Here is a 27,283-nt window from a genome sequence, read left to right as displayed (position 1 = left end):
TAACATGAAGTTTGTGGTAATACGAACTGATTTTCATCCCACTCAAGACTATTTTCTTCTTTAATTTGAGAATAAAATCTACCTGGGGCAGGCCAAAGAGAGAGAGAGAAAGGTTACACTTTCAGAGACCTGTAATGTCTTCCCAGGAAGTTAGACTACAGTTTATCTAGGAGAAACATGCAGAAGCTGATATTCTACTTCAAATATCAAGCACTTGACCTTTTAAAGTATAGAATGATTTCTCTTTGTGACATACTGCTTCTTTGCTTTTCCATAGGTACAAAAACAACGTGCCCATTGATGTACAGGCTCACCCTGGCAAGTATATCATTCAAAGTCGATATGGGCTGCACTCCCTGGAGATAACTGAGTAAGGAAATATTAAATAATTTAACAAACAGCTTAAGCTGAACTGTAGGTATATAATAAGACCTGCAAAATGTGAACATATCTCTTGGGATATGTTATCTTGCAGGAGATATCAAGTCAGATAATATCAGAGGTATCAACTGTGGTGAATGCTGTCTTCTAAACATTGAAGCAGTTCTGGTTTACCTCAGTAGAGGACATGCAATTTACCTGAATTATTTATCTGGATTATTTCTCTTGATATTCCATTTATGTCCGAGTCAGAAAAGTGGGACATCTATGATTCCTTTTTCTATCTATTTGCTTGATGAGTACAATTAAACATGTAAAAATATGTGAGCAAACTGTTTTTCAAATATAGCAAAGTTCACAATTCTTACTGAAATCAGGAACAGAACCAAGATGTTCTCACTTATATACAAGAAAGATCTTTAACAGTACTCATCTTCCAAGTGGGAAATTTCTACATTGGCTTTGCATTAAAAGCATTGAAAACATAAGACCTAATCAACAGCAACCTGGATTTGACAATTTATATACTGACACATGCCCTTTGAAAATATTTTATGAAATCTACCATTTCTACAAGTTCCATGTTAGGCATCTCTTCATAGAGACAGTAAATTAGTGATGGTTTTTACTAGTTATTCTGTATTCCTAATTTCAAATCTGTAAATGATATTTGAAAAGAGGCATTCATTTCAAACACTGGGATTTAACATTGAGAAAAATCTAATGGCTACAATCTGTCCAGTGTCCAGCATGTCTGTCTCCCAGGCTTTTTACTTTATGGATTTTACCCAGATTTCTGAGGGTTTTCTTAATCTAAAACACCAGAGAAGCTATGCCAGGGAGTAAATGGGTGCTCTGCCTAATCATTTCTATGATTTCAGATGTGAATTTGACGACACTGCCCAGTATCATGCCTCTGCTATGAATGTTAAAGGAGAAGTTTCGGTTTATGCTTCCCTCGTGGTAAAGAGTAGGTTGCAAAATATTTCCTTCAAGGTTTTTGTTGCTGTTTGTTTTTTTTTTTTTTTAAGATGCACATTACCAATTTTGGTTTTGTGGCTCACAGAGACTTTACCTTTTGGTGATGGTGACACATTTTGTCCTTTTCTGTGTAGGGTACAAAGGAGAAATTGACGCAAGTCTTTTGCATGCTAGAAATCTTTCCCTCTCTCCATGTAAGTTACAATATGTTTCTTTGACAATTCCATTTATAGTTGTGACATCATGACACATGACTAAGCAGAATATTTAGTAACATTATTTTAATAAGAAGTAGGTCTGATTTACGAGGGTGTGGAGCTCTACAATTTCGGATGGTGTTAGCCTCACTAGCGGGGGGAAATGGCATTGCCTTCTAGGTCTGTTGGCTTATATAAGAAACATCCTGTTAATATTGCACTTCACACTGAAATAGAATCTGCCAAAGAGAGAAACACTTCCTCTTTTGCAATATGTAAAACATGGCATGGGGAAGTATGGGCCTACAAAGAGTAGGTGATTGAATTGTTGTCCGCTGCTTTTGTGGTTCCATAAGCTGTGAAAATGCACAGAAAATGCATAGAAAATATTAAATATCCAGAACACAATGACATTATTTTGGGATCTATCAAGGTAAAAATTGTAGTCTGTTTTACCTGAGGACCCCACATTGTAACAATACGGTATCCATGCTTCCATGATGATAAAACAGTCCACCCCATGAAGTGTTTGACAGGTGAGACTTCCATATATTGCCGATAAAATTTGTGATCTATCACTTCTTTATAGGAAAGAAAGATCATGATTTGCATATCTTCGTTGATCACAGCAAGAGGGAAAGTTATCAGTACAGGCTAGTTGAGTAAATGTAAAGCGTGACCTTAGTTTTTATCAGCTGAGCTGTTTTCAAAACAAACGTGGAAGCCCCTCTGCCATGGATCGACAGTACAGGTTAAAGGCACTTAGGATATTCTGTCTGGAAAACTGCACCAATTGGGACACACAGCATTTGAAAAGATAAATTCAGGAACAAAAATAAAAACAGGCTACCATTTTATATTAATAGTAGCCCCCACAAAGGCTTATTAGCTAACAAAAACAAAGGCAACGTGGACAAATGATTGCTCTGAGAAAGAGCAAGGAGTTAAAATGGGAAAAGAGAAGAACCATATAAGCTAAAGATCAGCATGACCTGAGCAAATAATTAATCACAAATAGAAGTCTTTTTAAGTCATAAAACAAACCTTATGTTAAAACACTAGATTAAAAATTTTGAAAATTCTGAAATTAAATTCTGCAGCAGCTTCTCCCTGCTAAAATGAACTATCTGTAAGAACTAGAGTTGTATGAATGAAGAAATAGTCAGTTCTCTGCAATAGAAAGGACTTGGATTATCCAGCACTGCAATTACCTCTGAAGATGATGACCTCATATACACATTGTTCTTATTTATAGCTGAACTTTACCTAGGACTGTGTTCATAATCACTGAGTACTTTTTCTTCCCACCCTTGTCACAGAAGGAAAGAAAACCAGTTTTTTTTTCTCTTATACAGTTGCTGTTACCCCCCATGGCTATGCTTCCAGGTTTGAAATCACCTTTGTTGACAAGTTTGATGTAGCCTTTGGGAGAGAAGGTGAAACAATGAGTCTTGGCTGCACTGTTGTCATCAATCCTGATATCAAGCGCTTCAAACCAGACATTGAGTGGTACAGGAATGGTGAGAATGTTTGACAAGAAGAAATATAAACTTCTTTCATGTGAATCTTTACTTATTTCAGCTGATGTCAACGTTATGATTTGGTCGTCACTTTCTCAGGGTTTCTAATGATAAAATTCTCTTTTTCAACTAAAATTGTTTCATAATTGAGTATTTTGATGTGAAACCACAGGAAATTTACAAAGCACTGTGAAAATGTCTTCTAGAGATTTTTTATTTCATAAAAAATATTCTAAACTAGAAGCATTTTTATCAGAGACAACATCTATGTGGCATTTATAGAGCTCATATAGCTTTTATTATTTATTTATTTATTTATATGCCAAGATATTTTCAAGTAGTTGCCCATTGTTCTGTAACAGCTGATAAAAAAATATTGCTTTCTGAAGTAATGCTTTGAAATCAAAGCTGTCATAAGAGCAGAATTAGATGTTATTTATGACTCTTTTTGAAGACAGAATGTTGTCTAGTAAGAGTGGCCTCTTTTGTAATTCCAATCTACTCCAGTATATTTTCCATATTCAGAATCTATTTCTCAGTAGCTCCTGCTGGTTCTTACAATGAAATTCTCTAATTCCCAGGTGTTCTTATTACACCATCCAAATGGGTCCAGATGCAGTGGAGCGGGGAGCGAGCTTCTTTGACGCTGACTCATGCAAACAAGGAAGATGAAGGTCTTTACACGCTGCGAGTGGCGATGGGAGAGTACTATGAGGAGTACAGCGGTTATGTCTTTGTTCGAGGTGGGGTACTGTCTTGTGCACAAAACTCACTACAGAGCTAAGGGATAATCAGTCTCAGGTATTTGAGGTGCTCCCCCCACTTCCCCCAGCCCCCCATAGCAATAGAACAATAATTTTCTATTAATAGAGCCTAGCAATGCACACTCCAGTCATTATCTCTGGAAAAAATACGTGCATGTGTCAGGCTTTGGCATCTTGTGCCTGAAGACCTCTAAACTCCATTGACATTCTGAGGAGGAAATTTAGGGTATTATGTTCAGAGTGCTGAACATCAGTCATAAGGAGGAAAAATGCACATAATAAGTTACAAATGCTTTTTTGTAACCATCCCACTGCTAAACTGCTAAACTGCACTATTTTTGTCAAGATTTTCTGCACAATTTGAGGGATTCTGTTTAATGCACACTGCAGGAAAAAATACAGTGGGATGGAAAGTGCGAAGATCTGCACCTGGAAAAGCATAATCTCATGCATCAGAATAGGCTAGTGTTTGTCTGGAGAGCTGCTTTGCAGGAAGGATCCTGGTGGGTCAAGGTGAACACGTGCCCTTGTCACAAAGACAGTGGCACCCCAGGCTGCTTTAGGAAAAGCGTTGCCAGAAGACTGAGGTGGTGATCCTTGCCTTCAGCACTGGTGGGACTCATCTAGAATGCTAGATCCATTCTAGGGATCCCCCACACAAAAGAGACATGGGCTCACTGAGGAGAGGCCACAGAAGGGATCTGAAGGTGATTTACAGCTTGGAGCATCTTTCATATGAGGAAAGGCTCTGGCTGACTCTGCTTTGAGCCAGGGACTAAACTAGGCAACATTTGGAGCTGCCTGCCAATCTCAAGCACCATTTGATTCTCTGAAGTAATGCAGTGAAGAGTGGAATTAAAATGTAATTTTTGTGAATGTTCTTTGCTTGTGCCACCAAAAACCTTATTGAATATCCATTGAGAATTATTTCTTTAAAAGGAGCCATTGCTATCCAGTTGTGTGCTGATTCTATATCTGTCCCAGCTTCTAAAAGCAGCTGAAGTGTGTAATGCTAATTCAAAAGGCTCTGGAGATTCTTGGCTCTGAGACCATGCCCAGAACAGCTCTTTCTTGCCAAGTTCAGCAGAACTGTGTGAGATAACAACCTGCCCAGAAAATAAAACTGAAGCAGACGTTTTCAACACCTGAAGAAAGAGCCTATTGAAATGAGATTCTGTGTCAAGAAATAGGATTTGTCTTCCTTTATTTGTTTTATATTGTGCTTCCATATAAATAAATTACCACCCTCAATCCTATTACATCTTCTGGCAACACAGGTATGACCTGACTGAAACCACCACCCCTTTCAGTAGAGTATCTTCCTACACACACAAACACACTGTGTGTGTTTACTAAATTCTAATCACATTAATTTTATTCTACATTCCTATTTAAATGGTCACCAAAATCTTGGTTGGCTGCTGTATTCGCATCACTCCTAAACTGTAGCCAAATTTGCTTTAAATGTCAGCTCTGGTATTTAAGCTGGAGCAGTTGTGGGTTTTTTTGTATCACACACAGAAATCAGTGTATCAATGAAAGGGAGGCTCATAATGTTATCCTTCAGACTGGCTTTGAGAGCATGTGTGATGCCTCTGCCATGGCTACAGATCATCATTTGCCAGCAAGCCATCAGGGATGAAATCCTAGCCTCCTAGAGGCTGATCAGCAATGCTGGTTCTCCCAGCTGTTTCCCAGTCTGTCTTGGAAAGAAACCATTGTCTCATGTTCTGTCAAGTGGAAAATATGGGCAATTAAAACCTTTCATAAAGAGATCACTGAAAACATATTGTTATTATTATAAATGTTCTTACTATTCTGTGATGTTAACTGGATGGTTTACTCTGTATGTTACCATTTTTAAAAATGCATCAAGTTACCTGTAATTAGAACCTGGACTCAGCAACTTTGGGGCAGCTTCAAAAGCTCTGTGTGATGTTACTCTGCCTATAAGAGTGTCAAGTGTGGCTGGGATTTATTTTTTTTTTAGAAAGAATAATGTTTTACTTGATGAAGCATATTAAATACTCTAAGAAGTCATTTTTTTCATGAAAGTCAAAATCATGAAAAATAAGGAATACTGTATATTATAAAGCAAAAACCTGTAATGCCTTGAAACATTAGTTCTTTCTGAAAATTCAGTTTTGTATAGAATGTATGAATAGTATTTATTAATATTTTTTTTATTCAGGTATATATATTATATTATATTCAGGTCTTCTTTTGAGGTAGCTCACAATTGTACAAATTGATGCTATTCTGCAGAGAAACAATATCTCTTACTTGAAAGTCTTTCACAGAATCTTCCTGCAAAGGTTATTTTTCTCTACATGAAAATCGCACCATCTCACAAATCAGAGTCTTTGTAAACAGTAAAAATTCCCCAGTGCCCAGCACAATTTTTCAAAGCTCTAGATAAGACATGTCCAGAAGCTGATGCAGGAGTCAAGGCCCTTTGACACCAACAGTCCCAGATTTATGGTAAACACTTGAAAAAAAAAATGCTTATCCTTATTTTCACAGTGATAATGTATGTGTAATATAATTAAACTTCAAAAGGTTTTGATACCTTTGCAGTTCACAGCCAACCAAAACCAAACAACGAAGAACAATGAGTGGAGATATTTAATTCAGTATTGTTATATCCAGTGGGTGAATACTTTTTATTCAACTGTTGCCTGGCTGCCAAGTTTTTAGTTCAACAATGTCTCTTGCAGCTCCCTAACCAAAATGCATGATACTAATTCTATTTAAAATGTCTACATTTACAGTATGCTATAACATATAAAACATTTGTAAATGTTGCAAAGAAAAGCCAAAACCTAGAAAAACATTAGCAATATAAAAGAAAATACTTTTTGGAAGTCAGTAGGAACACAATTTGGTCCTTAAACATTAGTAACTGTTAAAGAACTGTGGTTCACATTTGCAAACATATTTCTCCATCCTCATAGATGCTGATGCTGAAATTCCTGGAGCCCCTGGTGCACCACTGGATGTGCAGTGCTTAGATGCCAACAAAGATTATGTCATTGTCTCCTGGAAGCAACCTGCTGTTGATGGAGGAAACCCCATCCTTGGGTATTTCATTGACAGGTCAGTGAGCGTGCTGGACTGGGGAATTCATATTGCTGCTCATTCCAACAGAAAAAACTAAAGACACATTAGAAAGCATGAGATAAAACAGTCATTTTTATTTTCATTCTTGTTGCTGGCCAGAAAAAAATTGATGTTTTGTTTTGTTTTGTTTTTTGTTTTGTTTTGTTTTGGCCTGATCTAACTTCTACGGAAAGAATTACATCTTCTTTCATTTAATTTGCATAGAAAGGATTCTGTGAGAGCTCAGCCCTTGCTGCTTCTCTGAGGCTTGAGAGGCCTCAGGATTTTATAGTGTTTGGTAATTCTGCATCAGGCAGCTGTGGCTCCTTCAGTACTTAGGCTCTCTTGCCTCTCTCTGAAAATGTACCAGAAAGCAAAATATTATCTCAAAGGGGCTTGGATTTCTTTCCCAAATGCTGTTGTTATTCCAGTTCTTAGATTCACAAGCTTCCTGGAAATTATTTTAAAAAATGTGAACCCTCAGGATCCTAGAAGCCTGTGATTTAAGAAATTAAGTCAGTATTTTGGTACTTTTTTTTTTTTAATTTTCAGTGCTGGTAATATTTGTTTGGATTTCAGTAACAGAGTCCATCATATGAGGTTCCTCTGTGCTTATTCAAATCCATGTAAAAAAAACCCAAACATATATATATGAAATATGCCATTATATTGTGCCTTTGAATATACATAAAATATATATCTGTAAAAAGAGAGTATTTCTTTGTGAAATAAATCTAACACTCAAATATAACTTTACTGTTTTGATAACTTTTGAGTGCCAGTCACTGCTGTAACTATGTTCTGCTAGATCTAAGCTTTGGCTCTTTAACATTAGTTGAAAAATCCTAAACAAAAGACAGGACTAGACTCTGAGCAATAATATCTCATTTTAAAACTAGGCTACTGAAGGATGTTAGGACTGAAGTAACTGCAAGAGAAATGGAATTTTGCTTTCTCTGTTGTGTTCACCTTGTTTATTCTGCATTTGCTCCCAAATTCAAAGATGAGTTACTGCTCTTCAGTGCTGGATCCCACCAAAGTATTCAGGGACCCAAATATTCACCCTTACTGCCTTGTGGAGTTGAGGGGGTGACTAGCAGGACTGGTCTGTGCTGGTCTGTGCTGGTCTGTCTCTCACCCCAAGCAGACACAAGAACCACAAAACCACCCTGATTGGGATGGTAGCAATTCTCAGGATAGATTCTTGCATGTACCAAGAGATCTGGGTAGGAGCTGTAGCCTTCTCTTTGGTAGGTAGCTCAGCAGGTAGTCTCTTCCAAGCTGAAAGGTCATGTTCCTGTTGACCATGTTGCTTGATACAGGGAAACCATCACCACAGGCTTCTCCTGCCTCCCTGAGCTGGTCATATCTTCCTTCTGCCATAAACCAGCCTCCTGATATGTGTGAGGCTTCACACTTGTGGAATCAGCAGCACCACGCTGGGTCCTGTCATTGTAGGGACTACAGCCAGCCCACCACAGGCTCCCTGGCAGCCCCAGAGGTCTGGGCTCTGAAGCAGGGCCTGACTGAGTGCCCACCTTTAACCTATTCACAGCTCTCTCTGTGCTGGGCTGATCCCAGAGCTCACAGTGGAGGTCTCTGCACTCCATGAAGCCCAGCATCTTGTGGGGTGTACAGTGCAGCATCGTGCAGGAAGGCTGAAGTAGTGTCCTTCTGACAACTAACTGCAAGGGATGCATATTTCCTGTCCTGTCAAGTAAGCTAAAGCTGACACTCCCTAAGCATACTTTGGAGGCTTTAAGCAGTGAAGTAAGTCTGTTCTTATCCCTTTTTCAGTCAGGAAAGAAGGGTGCAGCTGTGAGGGATTTAGTGCATGCCCAGCTGGTACTTCAGCCTGAAGCCTTGCTGCAGCTGCTTTGATGTCACCAGTATATAATTCTGCTGGAAACTCGTATGGACCAGCCAACAGATGGTGAAGCTCCAAAGACATGTGTTCATGCTTTTTCCCTTCCCAGCACTGCTCTTGCTGTTTGTGTTTTCCAGGTGTGAGGTTGGCACGTCCCACTGGACCCAGTGCAATGAGAATCCCGTGAAGTTTGCTCGCTTTCCTGTCACTGGTCTGATTGAAGGCCGTTCCTACATTTTCCGAGTCCGAGCTGTGAACAAAGCTGGTGTCAGCCTGCCATCCCGGGTGTCAGAGCCTGTGGCTGCTCTGGATCCTGCAGACAGAGCCAGGCTTAAAAGTAAGATGTGCTTTTTACAGGTTGCATGAGAGGTTTGAGAAGTCACAACTCATTAAAAAAAAAATACAGATGTATGACTATATGACTCTCAACTCATAAGCCTTCAAACTCCCACTAGAGGGTGCAATGCAAAGCCAAAATGTTCTTTGGAGACAGCTTTGCCAGGAAGAAATCATCTCAGTGCTCTTTGCACCAAGTGTTCTATGCTGAAATGGCTTTGGCTGACTGCAGTGCTACGTTCCAAACTTGCAGGAAGGGGGGGAAAAGGCACGGGATAATTTAATTGCCTAGAGAGACTTGGTTTTGTTCAGCCAACAGAATAGCGGAACAGATCCTGTGAACAGTCTCTCTCTGAGCCACAGACAAGGGTGGCTGATTCTGTTCTCATGTGACAATCCAAGTCTTGCAATAACATCAGTGCAACGTCAGGAAAGCCAAACAGATCCCAAGCTCTCCGCTTTAAGGTTAGCATTTTACAAGTCAAAGATATTTGTCCTGTGGCCTCACAATGTATCAGACATTTTGCTTCCAAACCCACCTCTCTACAAATATGGCATAATCACATGCCTAAAATAAATTTCTGGTTTTATTCAAAATCTATTTCTATGTGTTTCTGAAGTTTTACAATTTAAAATGGTCCAATGTGAAGGGCTATTGTACACAAAGCTACAGTGCTCCCATGGTCCCAGCTTGTACAAGCTAACGAGTATAGTGCTGCAGCCAGATAATCTAGGTTTCCATTCAAGATAAAACAAAAGGCCAGAGGAAAGAGATTTGGCACTGCCAGGAAACATTGCACTCAGTCAGACATGTGAAACCCTAAGCCTGGGGAGGAGGGAGGAGTCTTCTTCTCAATGGGCAGCATGGAATCTGTCACAGGAGGTGAAGTCTGGTTTTGGTGGCCTATTCCTGTTATATCTCCTCTTCTCATGTCTCATAATTTTTCTCCCCACCTGCTTCCTCTCTTCTTTCATCTCCAAAACGGATCAGCCAATGTAAGGTGAACAATGTGGAGGCGGAGAACAGCGTTTGCAAAAATTATCTCTGAAAGTGCATTGACCTGGTTGAAAGCTGCATAACTGCAATAGTGTGATAACATATTGGTTGCTCAGAGAGCCACCCAAATTTATCAAGTGGACATGTTGAGTCAGTCTGAGCTGTTACTGTTTGTGACTGTGACCCTCAATTTAAAGACTGGTAATGTGAAGGAAAGTGGTTAAAAAGAGACAAAATGCAGCCTGCAGGAATTTGACAGTTCCTTTAATAAGTGAGCTGTTAAACCAAAGGAATAGAGGATGGAATATAAAGCTGAAACTAATTCTCTGAAAACAATGAGCTGAGTGAACCAAATACCTCTGCTTGTCACCTAGGAGACTTCAGTGACATTTCAGGAAGGAATAGATGTTTCAGTGGATTGAGTTCTCTAGCTTTATTAAATGCTGAGCTGCACTCAGTATTCAATCTGTTAAGCCCACAACTAGCTTGGGTAACTAGCTTGCTACATGAGCAACAGCCACAGCATTAAGCAAAAAATGAAGCTCATGGGGATCTTGCAATCGTTAGTTTTGAGCAACAAAAGAATCAGTTTTCTCATTGTTCAAAAATTTCATGGTGTCCTATTTCCTTGTTATCTCTGACATTTGTTTCAGGTCACCCTTCTGCTCCTTGGACTGGACAGATTATTGTGACTGAGGAAGAACCTGCAGGTAAACACAGCCCTTTTGCCTACAAATGTCTAATGTGAAGCTGGTTGAGTAATTAGGAAAACTCTGAGTTCAGTGGACTTTGGCACAGACCCAAAGTTTGTTGTTCTGAAAGTCACTTGACCTTGAATAACTCAACAACTTGGTTTTTGAGGTGAAGTTTTATTATTCAGGACATAACAAAATCATGCTTAGAATTGAAAGAAAGAAATTTAAACCAAATATTTAGAAGACTTTTAACTCTACATTTAAAAAAAAAAAGATTAAGTGCTGAGGTATATTGATACTCCTATTTTTTTTAATTATTATGCTAATTCTGATACAAAACCAGAAAATAATCCAAGTTCTCTTTCTTATTCTTCCCTGTCCTTCAGAGGGTGTTGTTCCTGGTGCCCCCACAGACCTCCAAGTTATTGAGGCCACCAAGAACTATGTTGTACTTAGCTGGAAACCTCCTGGGCAGCGGGGCCATGAGGGTATCATGTACTATGTGGAAAAGGTAAAATTGGACAAAATCAGAATCATGCTGTGCCAATATTTTATGTTTGTTTTGTCATCTCTTCTGAACCTCTGGTTAACTTTCATTTCTGTCTGAGATTTGTAAATTAGGGCAGGAATTGGAAGTTCATCAAGGTAACTGCCAAAATGTAGATTAAGTTAAATTAGGAATAAAAGAAAGATGGGAAATAGGAAAGTAGATGAACAATGTGTCACACCCCGTAATATTCTTAAATGGTGTCATTGACCTACCTGGAGTAGAAAGAACAAAACTTTTTCTATAATGTGAAAGCACAGAGTAAAATCACATGCTTGAAAAAAAAAAAAATTCAAATAAATAAATAAATAAATAAATATGTTTATTTTTATGTCTATGCATCTCATATATATATATGATATTATATATATTATATTAGATGGATGGATGGATGGATGGATAGATAGATAGATAGATAGATAGATAGATAGATAGATAGATAGATAATTTGTATAGATGAAGTTTGTCTGGAAGGACAGATTGTTAACGTTTTGGATGGAAGCATTTTGCAAGAGTTTCTTGTCATCAGCGCTCTCTATTCCAGCTGCCTTTTCCTGTTTATCCTCTGCATTATCTTTCCATTTGCTCCACCAACTCAACAAAGATCACAAAATTTATTTTCTGATCTCCTAGAACAGAATCAGTTTTCATTTCAGTGGTTAATTTTTCCTAAGGTCTTTTTTCATGGCTGCTAGCCTAGAAAATTCTTCACACCATCACCCTTTCTACTTGCATCTCTTGGCTCATAAACTTTTTTATCAATGTTTTTTCCTATCAGTCTAGAGGTGTCATCAAGAGAGACATAAATATCTTCCCATTATGTGTTTTCATCTCTCATACAAAATCTGGTCTAAATAAATGAGTTTCACTTAGCAACAACCTTAGAGAGGATGAATATATGAATTTTGAATTTCTGTATAAGAAAGCTATTTAATAACCGATTTCATGATGAGTACTCAGGACTAATGTCACATAGATGAGAATTTGAATCCCTCAGAAACCAGAACCATTACTTAAAATTATACTTAATGTAAATCAAAGCAAAAAATTAATCACTAGTATTAGTGATGTAAGTGATCATTGTATGCAGAATTTCTAGCCACAGAAGTAAAAACAATTCACAAATGAATGGCAAATGTTATTTTTTTATGGAAATGAGGGCCAAATCATGATTAATTCTGAAAGCCACCCCAAAGACACTAGGAGTGCCACAAGAGCATCTAGAAGCAAAGTGGTAATGCTAGAGTTTTGCTCTTAGCATAATGCTGAATATCCACAAAACTCATTTTGAAAGTGGTCCAGACTGGGTGCAGTTAATAACATCACTTCCTTGCACTGGAGAGGGTTTAGCTCTGGTATATTAAAACCAGTACACTTTATGTATGTTTTCTGAAGTGAGTGAACATCTGGCAGATTCATAAGCTTTGAAACATGCTCATACTTTGGAAAGGCCCAAAGAAGGGATTCTCCATGGCAGACATGAACTCCAGTGGTCCAGTGGTTGTGTGAGATGCTCAGCCTTCAGATACTTCTCTTCTAAAGGTGGTTTCTGGGTTTGACTGCAGTGTGTTGCTGGCACAGAGGACTGGCAAAGGGTGAACACCGAGATCCCTGTGAAGTCCCCTCGCTTTGCAGTTTTTGATTTGTCTGAAGGCAAATCCTACTGCTTCCGAGTTCGCTGCTGCAATTCAGCTGGAATTGGAGAGCCCTCAGAAGCAACTGAAGCCACTGTAGTGGATGACAAACTCGGTAAGCGTGTGATCACGTGTATTAAATCACCTCCATGGAAACCTTTCAGGTTGTGAGGTAGTTTTTTTGTCTGCAGGCAGGTAGCTGCTCAGAAAATAATTCAAGTATGAAAAGCAGTCAGAGATTTATTCCCTTTAGCTAAAGTAATTTTTGTTTGGGTTGTTCAGCCTTTAATGTACAGTCAAATGACAGATGCAAACCAAGGAAATTAAGCTGCAAATAACGATGCCAAGAACTGCAAAGACTGCAAATAGCAAAAGAAAATGAAAACTCAAGGAAGTATGAAAATGTTTTGTTTTACTTAGATTCTTTATTGAAAGTAAGCCTAGACATCAGCAGACTCTAACCTTCCTTGTTTGCCAAATTAAACAAAAATGAAGAATTTAATACTTACATGAAAGCAGAGACTGTTTTCACTGGAAGAGGAGCCAAAATGTTCAATATAGTAAGTCATCAGTAGCTACACCTACATTACCAATTTGTTTCCAAACAGAAATGCAGCTTTCAATCCAATTCCCAAACGATCTCTGTCCACTTCATATTGACTTCTCAGAGCATCTGGATGCACATGAAATACATTTCTTAAGAAGAGTAAAACATCTCTTCTTGGAAAACCCTGTACATACCTGTAATGGGTTTAATACCCTTTGCCACCTAACAGGAGCCTTGGTTTCTGGCTTATCCTGTGGGTTGCACAAGATCTTCAACATGCACCTAGCACATTTTCTCTTTCAGAAAGCTCCAAATCACATCTCTGGTGCAGATATTCAGCACAAGGGGGTAAGCTAGACATGATTTTAAGGAAATACACTGAATCCTAGGAATACAGAAGGGAAGAACCTCACCACCAAAGTCTTGAGCCTATCAATCCTGTCCTGTCCTGAGAGATTAGTTAATTTAAATCAGAGTAGTTTTTATAAGGTTAAATCTGTAGTAGTCATAATAATATAATCAAGAATAGAATTTCATGCATATTTTATTTGTGAGTTTTAACTGGCAGGCTAATTTATTTCTGCTTCTCTCCCACAGATATTCCCAAAGCTCCTGGCCGTATCATGCCAACTAGGAATACAGATACTTCAGTTGTTGTCACTTGGACAGAGCCCCCAGATGCCAAAGAGCTGGTTGGGTACTACATTGAGTCAAGTGTGGAAGGATCTGGTCGTTGGGAACCATGCAACAACAATCCAGTGAAAGGCACAAGGTAATTAAACTATGGAAATGATGGTCACCAATGTCTGATTTATGGATATATGTCCTTTCCAGCCATTAGAAGTAGTAGAGCTAATCTTTCTGTGGTAGCCAGCAGACTGGAATCCCTCTTGCATGTGAAGCTCATAAGAAGTTATAAAAACATATTTCAAACTGTGAGTTTTGTCCAAAGAGAAATTATAATCAGCCTTATATTAGAAACAATTAATCAAGGGGAAGAAACATGGACATTGTTAATGAAGAAAAGAGAAGCAGTTTGCTACTTCTAGCTATTGTACAGCCTATCAGTTTGATGAAAAACAGGACATTGAGGAATGACTGAACTTACAAATGTGGAAAAATAAACTGCATAATGTTTGGAAGCAAAGTGCTTTGTTTTGGAAGACTGCTTTAAACATTTCTGGACTGTGTATCTGGACTGTCAGGAGGCCATGTGGACGATATCCCACTAAAAATATTACTTTCTGACTGCTCTTTCACTTGTAATCATCGAGAAATTAATGAACACTCTTAAATATTGGGTACAAACCCACATTTCTTACCGATATGAAGCTTGGTCTCCAGTCAGAAAAAATAATCAACATTTAAAACTTCCTGAGATAAATCAGATTTGGTTTCATTTGAGTAAGTATGTAATCTTCAGAGTCTGAAGGAGTAAGTGCAGAGCTTTTTACTCAAGTGGATTGATGTCAATACAGAAATAGTCCCTGATTGTTATGACTGATTCTGCTTATTTGTACTTGTTATCTGTGACAATGCTTATTACAATAAGTAAGACTCTGCTAAATACTTCTGGACCAATTTTGCTGTTTAGAAGGCCATTGTAAATGCTTAGTATATCAGAAGTACCTAAAATCTCACTTCACTGAACACAGACACAACAATTTCCTTTATGTGTTCTTTAGTGAATTTATATTGCATTTATATTTATGCGTGTCATTATTACATCCTTTCATAATATTTCTATGAGTTATACTGTAGTTATATCAAAAGTGGCTGAAGTTTCATGCTCTTTGCTTGTTTTAAAATATGAAATGTGACCTTTAATCACCATAGAAATAAAAATATTGTTCTGAGTTACTATATGTTGTGATACAAGTGCACTGCATAGGTTTCTAGTGCTGCATTTTTAGTCAGTGTGATATAATGTATGATGCAGTCAGGCACAGGCTGTCTGTTAACTCTTGTTTTTTCTGGTTGAGTCAATCTTAAAGCATTAGCTGTAGTTCATTTTGATGAACTATGCAGTGTATTTTGATCTTTTGAAATTCTGCACATGTCCTAGTGCAAGCAAATGACCTGGAAAAGTCTGATAGAATGTGTAGGGAAAATTCCACTTTGAAAATTTTGATACAGGCTTTTTTCCTTACCCCAAAATAAAACAGATTTTGTTTTTCACATTGTAGCTGCTTCATATGCCATAGCATGACATCAGAATTGGTAGTTCAATTATTACTACATTATGAAGTAGAAAAAAATCAAAGTAACATTGAATAAAATACACTTAAAATACCTATTGAAAAATAAATGGGGTTTTAAACAAACAAACAAAAAAGTTAAATTTCCATATCACAATCTATTCCTAAATAAATTATTCCTGCCTTTGGAAATTTTGTGTTTTCAGGGTGGACTCCAGAGAAAATTTATGAGGGTTTTTATTATGTGACAATTAGATTATCAAGTAAATGTCTTCAAATAAAAAAAAATCATCTGACTTGGATTATTGTCACGTATTGAAGCAAGAAAGTGAAGTACAAAAATAATGTAGCTCCTGTACAATGCCTTGTAATTTTTTTGAATGCTGCATTTTTTCATTTATGATTGGAAGGGATTTATGGGAACCTGTGTTACATGTGTCCTTTACTTGTGTCATGAAAATATCCCACAAGAAGCAAATACAGACCTTACCTGTTCAGATTTTCACATTTTTCTGTTAGGAAGTATGGATTTTATATGCTGGCTGAAGTAAGGTAGACCCTGTGGTAGCACAGGAACTTGTGTAGTCTCAAGAGGGAAAGATTGTTGAAATAGTATGTCTTAAAAGAGGTGGGTTTAGATACTGTTGTGTGAATGAGGTGCCCAGATTCTGCATTCTCAGAACTTCATATAAGTGACTGGGGTCATGGTTTGTCCTTGGTTTATAGAAACCAGAATAAATATCATGGAAGAAATTCTTTCTTTCTTTCCCCCCTTAAACCTTTTCTTTATAATACTTTCTAAGTATTCCTTGTCTGGTTTGTTTTAGATTCATTTGCCATGGGCTCAGCAATGGTGAGAAGTACATTTTCAGAGTCAGAGCTGTTAATGCAGCAGGTCTCAGTGAATTTTCACAAGAATCAGAACCTATAGAAGTGAAAGCAGCCATTGGTAAGCTATTCTTCATTGCCTCTTTCAGCTGTAATTAATTAAGTAAATACATTCTCAGTTATTATTAGTAACTAATTAATTGTTTTGTTTCACAGTGTTGTCCACAAATAATAATTTATCCATAGATCCTATAGTCTCACAGACATAGTTTCACATTCACTGCACTCTTGTAGACTGTTCACCTTCACCATCCAGTTTTCTTCAGGTGTTTCTTGTGAGCCACTGTATGAGAGCACTGCCAAGTTCACTTAATAGGTATCCTGGAAAATGGGAATGTCATTCTGATTCTGTAATCTGGTATATCACCTCTAATGCACACCATCCTAAATACAGTCAGTTCCTAAGAAATTTGTTTCCATGGCTAAACCTAGTAGTGCAATGTGTCGCCTGTAAACCTGCTATAACCCTGTGTGCTCTCCCTTTGCTGATGGGTTGCTTCTGTTTGTCACTGCCTGAACTAATCCATAAAGATTAATGAGATCATTGCACTAGAATAAATTGTGTGTCTGCAACACCCTCACTCTCATTTGTATTGAAGCTGCATACCTCTCAACCTTAGAGCAGACATGTGGCTTAGGGCAATTTTGTGAGATCATCTTGATAGCATCAGAAATGTGACCTGGAAGATCTAATACTAAAATAGTTGTAGAAAAGTAAGAATACTATTAACTTTATATATTTTTTCTGCTCTGAATACTAGACATTATTAAAAAAAAACATTTGTGATCAGGCTGAGAGGTATTCTATGCATTTCAATTTTTTTTTAATTCAGGCTTAACATTTTGTAAACACAGTGACTTGTCATATGTCGGTTGTATTGTTCACTGCATGCATTTCTTCACTTTTTTGCCTAAATGAAGAAAAAAGAATGTGTTCTAAATCCAAATGTCTTTGCTGTTTTCTGGCAATTATAGGGGGAGGATTGCTTCATGGTGTGTGTCCTGAACTGAGTGGTAAAGCTTCTGGACTAACAGACTGCACTACCAGCTGGGAAGGCATGCATGGGGCTTCCCAGCCTATCTTTGACACAGATGCTTTGCTAAAATGCAATGCTAAATTTAATAGAGAGACACTGCCCAGTAGCTGTGGCAAGCTGGAGAGTACAGGAGACAGTAACACGAGAGAAATGGTTAAGGACGCTGTCACATCTGCACCACAAAAAGTTGCTGCTAAGCAGGCAAGTAAGTCCCGACCCGGGGATCTTTTGACAGTGGAAAAAGTTACAAAGAAGAAAGATACAGGTGAGAATTAATGAAATAAATAGATTTTTCAGCTTTGGTAGGTCCACTTCAGACTGCTGTAACTTCTGTTCAACTGTGTCACAAGTGAGCGTGCTCTACAGTGATGCGTCTTCTATCAAAGCCTTTAATTATGTGCTCAACTCTGCATTAAGATCATTATGCATGTAATGGTACTGGAGGTCACTTTACAAACTTAGTGGTTAATGAAAGTGAAACATATCAATATGGTTAGTAATTTAATGGCTTGTTTGACTGCATATTAATGTATCCAAAGTGGTATAAGATTTCTAAATCACTTATGTACTTTGTGAGGAATCTGATTACCTAGTTCTCTGGGTTATATATATAGGAAGGAAACAAAATCTGATTATGATGGTAAGCATGAAAATTTGTGTTCTGTTAGGTAATTTGAAGATCCTTTGTGGATTTTAGCCTAACCTCCGTCTTATCTGCTGACACGCTGTGCTAATGAATGTTTTGTTCTACCCCTGACTAATAGTGATATGTATGGAGGAAAACCTAACAAGTTACAGGCACATGCACAAAATCATGTTTAAAATTTCAGTGCCTGAGCATCCATTTTGCCCAAGATATGCGGGGCTTGAATTTCATTTAAGTCCTGGTACCCGGCCAGGGAACTAAACTCCTCCCTAGGCCTCTGAAGTGAGACACAAAATGTTGAACAGAAAACAAATTAGGGGCACCTGGGCCTAGCTGACACAAATATAAAACATTACACACAAAAGGAAACATATATGATGTGGGATTTCCATCCAAAGTATGACTTCAGGGCACAAGTAAGGCTTTCCACTGGTATGTTACATATTGGATGTGGGCAAGCATTTTCTTACTAGATACAGAAGAAATATAAGAAAGTGGGTTGGTATGAAGTGAATGATTTCTGTATTATTTAAAAGAAACAATCTAAGAAGGAAGATTATGCCACGTGTTTTTTAATGTAAGTTCCAGTAACAGACATGTTCCATTTCTGGTCATACTGCAGTGCCTATGATCACTCTGCCTTCCATTAAGGTAAGATCACATGATGGGTGCAATGATAAAATTTGCACAATGTATAAATTTAAAAGAAAAAAAGGAAAAGATAAAGGCAATTCTTGGGACGAAAGAATGTGAGACTATTTCTCTTAAAAAAAGGAAAGGACAATGAATATTGTATTGCAAAATGGGGTTTGCTTTCTGCAAAAGAAAACAATCATTGCATCTCTAATTTTTTTGCTTTTCCTGCAATGTCAGTTTTAGTTTCTCATTTTTTCACAGAGTAAAGTGAGTCCTGATCACTTGCATCAGAGCTGCAATTGCAACACATTCTTTTGCTATGTATCAGCCTTCTTTACAACAACAGGGAATCCTGAAAACTAATTCCTATGCAGTTTGGACTTTGCATTTGGTTTGTGGAAGCATTTATTCTGCATTTCTTAGTCCAGTTCCAGAAACGTCCCTTGAGCACATAAATGCTGTCCTAATTAGGAAACACGGGATAGGAGCCACTTGCATACGGTAAGTGAAAGCAAGCCTGAAATATTGCCTCCTACTTACGTGTTATTCACATTGGAACAGCTGCTCCATCTCCACCTTACGACATCGTGGTGCTCGAGAGTGTTCGTGACTCCATGGTCCTGGGATGGAAACAACCTGAAGCCATTGGTGGAACTGAAATTACCGGCTACTACGTGAACTATAGGGAAGTGGTTGATGGAGTTCCTGGGAAATGGAAGGAGGCCAACATTAAGGCTGTTACTGAGAGGGCATACAGGGTAAGAGATTAACTCCAGTTATTGCTGGGGGAGCTGCCAGTATTTTCAAATCAAATCTCAAAGATGGGTTGGGATGAATTATGATTCAGTGTACAGATAGATATTCAGAGGGTTTTAATTCCATGATGGTAAGTTTATTAAGCCCTGTTAAACTTCTCTGCAAAATTGTTTGTACGCTTATTTGTTCATCTGGCATCAACTGTCATCTGCAAATTCACTGAGATCATCTGATATCTTGTAAGTTAGGCCCTCACAATAAATGTAGCTCCTACTGGTTTGATGGACATATCCCAGTGCTTGCTGGTGCTGAAACCAGCTCTGTGCCAGCTGCTTTTTGTGATCAGTTCTTGACCCAGTTTAGAGACAGTGCTACCTACAACCTCATTGAGCTGCTTTAGAAATGAAAAAGCAATGCCAGGACTGAGTTTCACCCCGCTGTGAGGACAACTCTTGGCTTAAGTGAACTTGCTCCATGCCACGAGACAGACTAAGATGATTGTTGAGTAATACCCTGTTTCCTCCCTGGCTACCAAAGTGTATCAATAGGAAAAGAGGGTTGCAATTTGAGTGTGCTGAGATCACTCATGTGTGCTCCATCACTGGTCAGAGGAAAAGCCAAGATAATTGTCATGTTAAGATGTTAATAATGCTTCCATCTTCAGTCACACTTAAAAGCATGCTCATGTTTTCAACAATTGTCATTGTGACTTTCTTCTGAAGTCCTAATCTGAAGTTAATAAGTACCATCTTATTGATCCTGCAGATCCAAGACCTGAAGGAAAACATGGTGTACCAGTTCCAGGTGGCTGCTGCTAACCTGGCGGGGGTTGGGACACCCTCCAAACCCAGCAAGCCCTTCAAATGTGAAGAGTGGACCATTGCTGTGCCTGGTAGGATCCTGGTGTGACACAGCCCAGGGGTGCTCTGGGACTGATTATCTAATGCAAGCATTTTGCAGGGGAGTCAAAGGGACACTGAAGTTCACAGCCAGGCTTGAATCATCAGCACTTTGATTTAGTACCATTACAGTGATGCCTTACATAATCCCTATTTAAGTAGCAGCATTTTACAAGCAGCTTCTTTAGTTTTCTTTATCTCTCCTCCGTTGTTCCTCTACTGTGTTTGGCACTTTGCTTGCTAGTTCAAGTACTAGACATTGATACCTGTCTAGGATACAAGGCAGAGAAGAATGGGGTCTTGTAACCGTTGTCTAAATGTACAAGGCCAGATCCCTGACCTTTTAACATTCATTGAAATGAATGAAAACAACCTCCACTGACTTCAGTGGACTTTAGACCAGTCCTTGAAGCAGTACATTAGCTTAATTATTAACTTATTTCCCTGAGTTTGGGGATTATTTGTCCATTTTGTAAGCTTATGAATATTTGATCAATATACCAATCTCAACCAATTAGATTGTGTTTTGGGTTAGTCTTTTTAATTGGGATGGATTGTATGTACATTGGGTCAAAGTATGATACAGAGGAGCTAAATGTTATATAAATTCTGAGTACCATTCTAGGTTCTGTCTGGTTTTGGTTCTGGAGTCTTATGCATTGGTCTCTTTGGGATTTATTTTGGTACCGCAACTCCAACTTTTACATTTCAGGGCCACCCCATGATGTCAAATGCACAGAAGTTAGGAAGGACTCTCTGGTTTTACTGTGGAAGGAACCAGTTTATTCTGGTCGTAGTCCCATAGTTGGTTATTACGTTGATATGAAGGAAACTGAAGCAAAGGAGGAGCACTGGAGGAGTGTCAATGAGAAGCCACTTCAAAAGAAATTCTTGAAGGTAAATAGCTGAAGACTCGAATACTGGCATAGCAGCATAACCTTGGGGATATATAAACCTCAGTTTGGACAGCATCATCCTGCGCTGATCATGGCTCCACTTAAAGGAATTCTCAGTAGACCATATGATACATAATTTTGTGGAATGACTTCTGAATAAGTCATCAGCAGTATCAGTTCTAGAGACAAGTCTGAAGTAGGCTTGCTATTTTTATGCTTTTCAGAATAGTTGAAAGAAAAGTAATTTTAAAGTGTGATCCTTTCATATATGTTTTATAGAATATCCCCAGGTGACATAATGTCAGTATAATTCTTCAAGTCACTCCAATTAAATCTGTACTATTAAGTTCCCTCTTGTTTCTAAGTAGGTGTGGCTGGTACTTATTACCCTGATAATTTAATTTTTTAAAGCCAGCACTTATCTGCAGTAAAAGACTATGATGTTTCAGAGGTCGATGTACCTCTGAAGGTTAAAAACATCCTGTTCCAAAACCAGTGTTCCTTTTGCTAAAAAATCAATGACAGCCATGATGCTGCCTGAACATTAACCATGCACACAAGGAAGGAGCAAGTCACACAGATTAGTCACGTCACTCTGTAATTGAATAAGAAAAAGGAGAACTGGAAAAGAAACAAAACAGGAAAGGAAACAGAATTGTCAAATACCCAGACTGATCCTAATAGGTGTGAAATTAAAATCAGTTTTTTGCAACACACCACTATATATATTTGGTTCTTGCAGATTGGTGGCCTGACACAAGGTGTGAGCTACGTGTTTCGTGTGCGGGCAACAAACCAGGCTGGCGTTGGGAAACCGTCAGATGTCACAGATGCTGTCATAGCTGAAACACGACCAGGTTCGCTAGAAAGACTTCCTCTTTGTCATCATATTTACACAGGTTCCTCTTTGTGCAATGTGTTTACCTGCAGGCTACATGCCAAGAATCTGATCCTTCTCAAGTCAAGCTTTTTTATGAAACAAGATATGAGCTGAGGGCCATATCTTAAGTTCATTGTCTGGCATATTTTAAGGTCAGAACAGGTTTTATCGCAACTGTAGGTTCAGGAATATAAAAATACAATAAAGTTGTAAGATTTGCATGTCTCTACAGGTAGGTGCATAAGTAGAGGACTGAGCAAGATCAGCTCAATGAAATAATATTACAGATGTAAATTTTGTCTTTCCTGTATTAAACCAGTTTATGCTTTATCATTCTCCTTTTCTTATGTAATGTGCCTCAGGAAAGAATAAAAGAAACTACATTTTTTCTCTTGTTCTTTAAAAGAAAGGCTTTAAAAGCACAGTGAAGTAATTTTGGAGACCACTTTTAGTAGGAATTCAAGTGCAACTCTTTGTTGGAGTCATCCTTGAAGGCTGGCTCCAGTGCATGTGTAAGACCAGCAAGAAACACAGGAATGAGTGCAGAGGTAGCATCTCCATACCTGGAATTTTGGAACCTCACAAAGCCCCTGGAATTTATTTAGCTATACAAATAAAATAGGTGACTGGTCAGAGACAACACCTTTTTGTCACCAAGCCCCTAATAGAAAAGACAAGCATGGACTTGTGACTTACTTGTCTATTGAGTATTTCAGAAGTACAGGGTCCTACAAGGTGCAAAAATGAAATCACAGATATTTTAGACAAATCTAGTATAAGGTTAGTATGATGTAAGAAGGTACAGGGGTAGAACTCAACCTGGATCCATCATACACCCCCTTCTCCTCTGACAGTTTCCTTTGTACACCTGCAGACCTCATTTCCCTGGGATCCTTTCCCAGCTGCTGACCCCAGGTTAATTTTTACATCCTCCTGCTCAGCTCTCATATATGCCCAATCCTTATGATCAGGACAACAAAAATCCTAACAAGTATTGAGTTAGACCTCATCAGTAAGGCTGTAAGTCAAGAAAGCCTGAAAAAGGAGGTCTGAAGCTAGGGGTGTAAAAGAACTGGAAAACTCAGAGTAGGGAGACTGGGGTGACTGCTATTGAGCTGGGATGGGAAAAAGGGACTGCAAGGAGTAGATGGTCAGTTGAAAGCATGTGAGACTGAGATACAGGGACAAAAAAAAATGAGGATAATTGTGTGAATAAGAAGGGTTTGAAACAGGATCTTTGAAAAATATAGGAAACATAATTTCAGATCTATAAGCTGCTGAAGCACCTGGGCTATTTCTACTACCTGCAAGTGGAGTAAGGCAAACCTTAAAAATTTATTTCCTGAAAACATTTTCTGAAAATTCTTGAAAACAGCTGTACACAGCAGCCACTTCTAAAAAGAGAATTAAGCTACTATTAATACTAAATTTGGCTTTGATAATTTGTTTTCATTGAGGGTTAATATCTGTACATCATACTTCTGATAAAACATTGTGATGATAACACTCAAGTGTCCTAAATAAAGAATTGACCATGTTACCACAAACGAAAAAAAAAAAAAATAAACTTGTGAAGATGACCAACATCACCTAAAAAATTGTACAGTGTTTTCAGTGTTCACTCAAACAAGGTGAACTTCAGCAGAATATTTGGTTTACAGACCTCACCGTTAAAGGAGGCTTCATAGGTATGACGTCTGAGGGATCACCAGAAAGTGAGGATTTATCCCAGCGAGCACTCAGGGATACTGGAAATTACTTATGTGTACAAATCTACTTGACCCATATTTTGAGCTGAGATCTGCTGATACAAAATCCATCAAACTAAGCTTCTTAAAGGTATTAAAAAAAGACAAAAACTTATTAAAAGCAATTATTTCATAAAACAGCCTCTTGAGCAGGCTTCCACCTTTCTCACTCTCACCACAAAAATGTCAAGAACAATCACACCACTTTTAAAAAATTACCAAAAATATTTTGGTGCTGCCCAATGAATCATGCCTCTATGTCTTGGAAAAAATATTGTAAGGTCTCTCTAGACAGTTCCTGCTGGAATGCTACGTTTGGCAAATGTGTAAAATCACAAGAAAACTAAGACTTGTAACCAAAGAATGTAACCAAATAATACCATGAATGAAAATACCTGCTTTCATACAAAGGGTGCCAGGTGTCTTTATCCAAAGGAATGTGTAACTATAATGATTCAATACTTTGCATCTGCTTTCTTTTCTTTGAAAACCACGTTTAATTTGTACAGTTATGTTCTAAAATTAAATGAAAAATCCCAACCATGAAAACAAATACTAATCCAGGCTAGTTTTGATCTGTTACTTTGGCTTTTGACAAAAGCACTTCAGTGTATGTGGATCTTGCAGGAAATGAGAGAAATCTAAGAGCAGACTGCAACTCTTCTGCATTGCTGCCTTTAGTCCTTGTTTATCTTGATACAAAGAAAAATTAGATTATGAACTTGCATCAGCCACCTCAGAAAGGCCTGAACCTCAGAAATTGAGGAAACTCTGTGCCATTCAACTTTCCTGATTGGCTGTATTCAAAATAATGCCATTACCTCTAGTGTGCGGAAGATGCCTGCTTTACGTTCTGTTGTTTCTTTCCTTTCAATGCAATAAAATTCTCAGATAAATGGAGATGTGATATGACATCTAAGTATTTTATTTCTTACTATGACTCTAAGAGAAGCTCTGCATGATATGTTGAAACCACCAAGCTATCTAGAGGGAAACTAAGACTGCTAGTACTATGGCAGCTTCTTTGGCTCCACTTGGCAGGATATGTGGAGTGAGGTCTTCAAATGTGGTCAGTAATTTAGATAATTTTTTTTTCACTTATATAAATATTAGAGGTAAATTCCATCATCAGTTCTGGAAATAAATGCTATACATTGTTACCATAATGAGAATGCTTTAAAACAAATGTAAAAGATTCTCTTTTTCAAATTAACCTAACGGCTGTAATTCTTTCCATGTCATATAAAGTGCCATCAAAAGATTCATGGTCTAATGACCTAGAGGAAACTAAACACTAATGAAATTTCAAGTGATGAATTTTGCATATAATAAATTAAATTATAACCACAAAATTGCAAATATACTATTGCCTAGTAAAATATTTGCAGGTCTCAGATTTCATTTATCACACATTGGTACTTAATGTGCTTCACTACTGCAAGGGCTGGTACATAACAGTACCAAAATGGGAATATTAATCTCATCTTTCATTAAATGCTTATGGCAAAGTGTGAAGACTAAGAAAGCTGTGCATACACAGATTGTCATGACAGGAGCTGCTCACAGTGCTGGAAAAGACATGTATAGTATTAGGATGACGAAACACAGAAATCTCCTACTATGCTTGAGGGTCACTAAGAATTATGCTGAAAATAAAGCATTTCATCTCAGTGTCAGGAATAAGGCTCCTGTCCTTGAAATACAATACTTTGTGGTGAAAGTGTGTCATTAGTATTCTGGGCAGCCCAGAATTGTCTTAGCTCAAGTAATAGGACATGAGTGCCCTATTCAGATGTGAGATCCAGCTCAGAGCTGTTCAGAAAAGAAGGCTGGATGTTCTCCAGCACCTCTCAGTGCACATGCTCTCCCTGACATTCTCAGACAAGTTGTTGAAATGAACATTAATGCCACAGATGACAAGCTCACTGGGTTGCCCAAATCCCGGATGAAATTCCCTCAGCTCCACTGGGGTGTGAAGCAGCAGAATAGAGGTGCCTTCAGGTTGCTGACCCAAAATTCACCCCCAAGGCCTTTTAAGGGACAAACTGGGTCACCCTATCCAGCTCAACGACTGAAGGTACTGGCAAGACTGGGTGGGTGACATAAGCAGCTAATTGCAAATATTCACTCCCTTTGTGGGCCCAGGATTAATGGTGCAGACGGCAGCAGGGCTGGATGCCAAGCACAGCAATTAAACCAACCTCCCTGAGCAAAGCCAGTGTCACCAAAAATGTGCCTCAGACACAAATGTGTGCTGCTGGGGCAACTCGACTGCTTCCTCTTCTTCACCTCCTCAAATGCTCACATTTGCATATTATTCCCTGTATAGCACTTACCTTTTCAGAGAATAGGAAATCCATGCTGTATAATGAAAGCTCTAATGACCCCTTACCATGGAAAATATTTGATGGCTCAGACATTTAGTGGATTTAGAATTTTACTTTTTTTCCCCGCTTCAGGCTTTTTCATAGCAAATACTGCAACTCTTGTGTATGCTTAGATGCTTAGATTCAAGCAAATAAATTAGTTGATTTATGATGTGTTTAACCTGTGGATTAGAAAAAGAACTGTTTTTGTGAATCAAAGACCAAGAATGAGTGCAGCAATTTATGTTCCAGATGAGAAAATGGCAAGGATCTGTTTAATCCACTCTCTGAATGATATCTATAGAAATTTGTTTGCTGACTTCTCTGAGAAACTGGAATTGTCTTTTTCTGCTCTTTAAGGAACCAAGGAAGTGGTGGTTGATGTAGATGACAATGGAGTAATTTCCTTGAACTTTGAATGTGATCAGATGTCTCCAGACTCGAAATTTATTTGGTCCAAGAATTATGAACCAATTGAGGATGACCCTCGACTGAACATCGATACCAAAGGCGGAAAGTAAGACCCTCAGGGGTAGAAATAGTCTCATGTTTGAGAGATTTAGACTGTCACAGAAATCCCTCCTCTTAATATATGACCTCAGGAAGAGCTAAAACTGCCTCTGTTACTTGATGGTTACTTCCTGAGAATGCTGTTCTCTAGTAAATCCATACCCAGACCATTTGGAGATTGTAGCTCGCCCAGAATGAGTCAGACCTCTTCTGTAGGCACTTTAGTCATGTTTAGGCACAGGGAGAGAAAATCTGTGC

At 38.3% G+C, this 27,283-nt stretch overlaps 1 protein-coding gene across 8 annotated transcripts in view; it reads left to right on the top strand.

Annotated features, from left to right (window-relative positions):
- The window catches only part of MYOM1 (myomesin 1), a 79,771-nt gene that overhangs the window by 22,196 nt on the left and 30,292 nt on the right, over positions 1-27,283 (top strand). For 5 of the 8 annotated variants that reach the window (XM_086891302.1, XM_023919922.2, XM_023919921.2 and 2 more), the window contains 18 exons: positions 278-370; positions 1,263-1,351; positions 1,497-1,556; positions 2,915-3,079; positions 3,661-3,822; positions 6,798-6,939; positions 8,947-9,146; positions 10,796-10,852; positions 11,224-11,348; positions 12,950-13,133; positions 14,163-14,337; positions 16,591-16,712; positions 17,627-17,953; positions 19,532-19,728; positions 20,492-20,618; positions 21,338-21,522; positions 22,264-22,378; positions 26,876-27,032. In XM_086891302.1, coding sequence (XP_086747428.1) covers positions 278-370; positions 1,263-1,351; positions 1,497-1,556; positions 2,915-3,079; positions 3,661-3,822; positions 6,798-6,939; positions 8,947-9,146; positions 10,796-10,852; positions 11,224-11,348; positions 12,950-13,133; positions 14,163-14,337; positions 16,591-16,712; positions 17,627-17,953; positions 19,532-19,728; positions 20,492-20,618; positions 21,338-21,522; positions 22,264-22,378; positions 26,876-27,032 — 2,682 coding nt within the window. The remainder of the gene's footprint in view (positions 1-277; positions 371-1,262; positions 1,352-1,496; positions 1,557-2,914; positions 3,080-3,660; positions 3,823-6,797; positions 6,940-8,946; positions 9,147-10,795; positions 10,853-11,223; positions 11,349-12,949; positions 13,134-14,162; positions 14,338-16,590; positions 16,713-17,626; positions 17,954-19,531; positions 19,729-20,491; positions 20,619-21,337; positions 21,523-22,263; positions 22,379-26,875; positions 27,033-27,283) is intronic. The other 3 variants (XM_023919927.2, XM_023919923.2, XM_023919928.2) reach the window with 3 other exon arrangements.

The sequence above is a fragment of the Cyanistes caeruleus genome, chromosome 1 (assembly GCF_971803275.1).
Source record: "Cyanistes caeruleus chromosome 1, bCyaCae1.hap1.1, whole genome shotgun sequence".
Classification (NCBI taxonomy): Eukaryota; Metazoa; Chordata; class Aves; order Passeriformes; family Paridae; genus Cyanistes; species Cyanistes caeruleus.
Note: the sequence above shows the minus strand (reverse complement) of the source record. Positions and strands in the feature narration are given on the sequence as shown.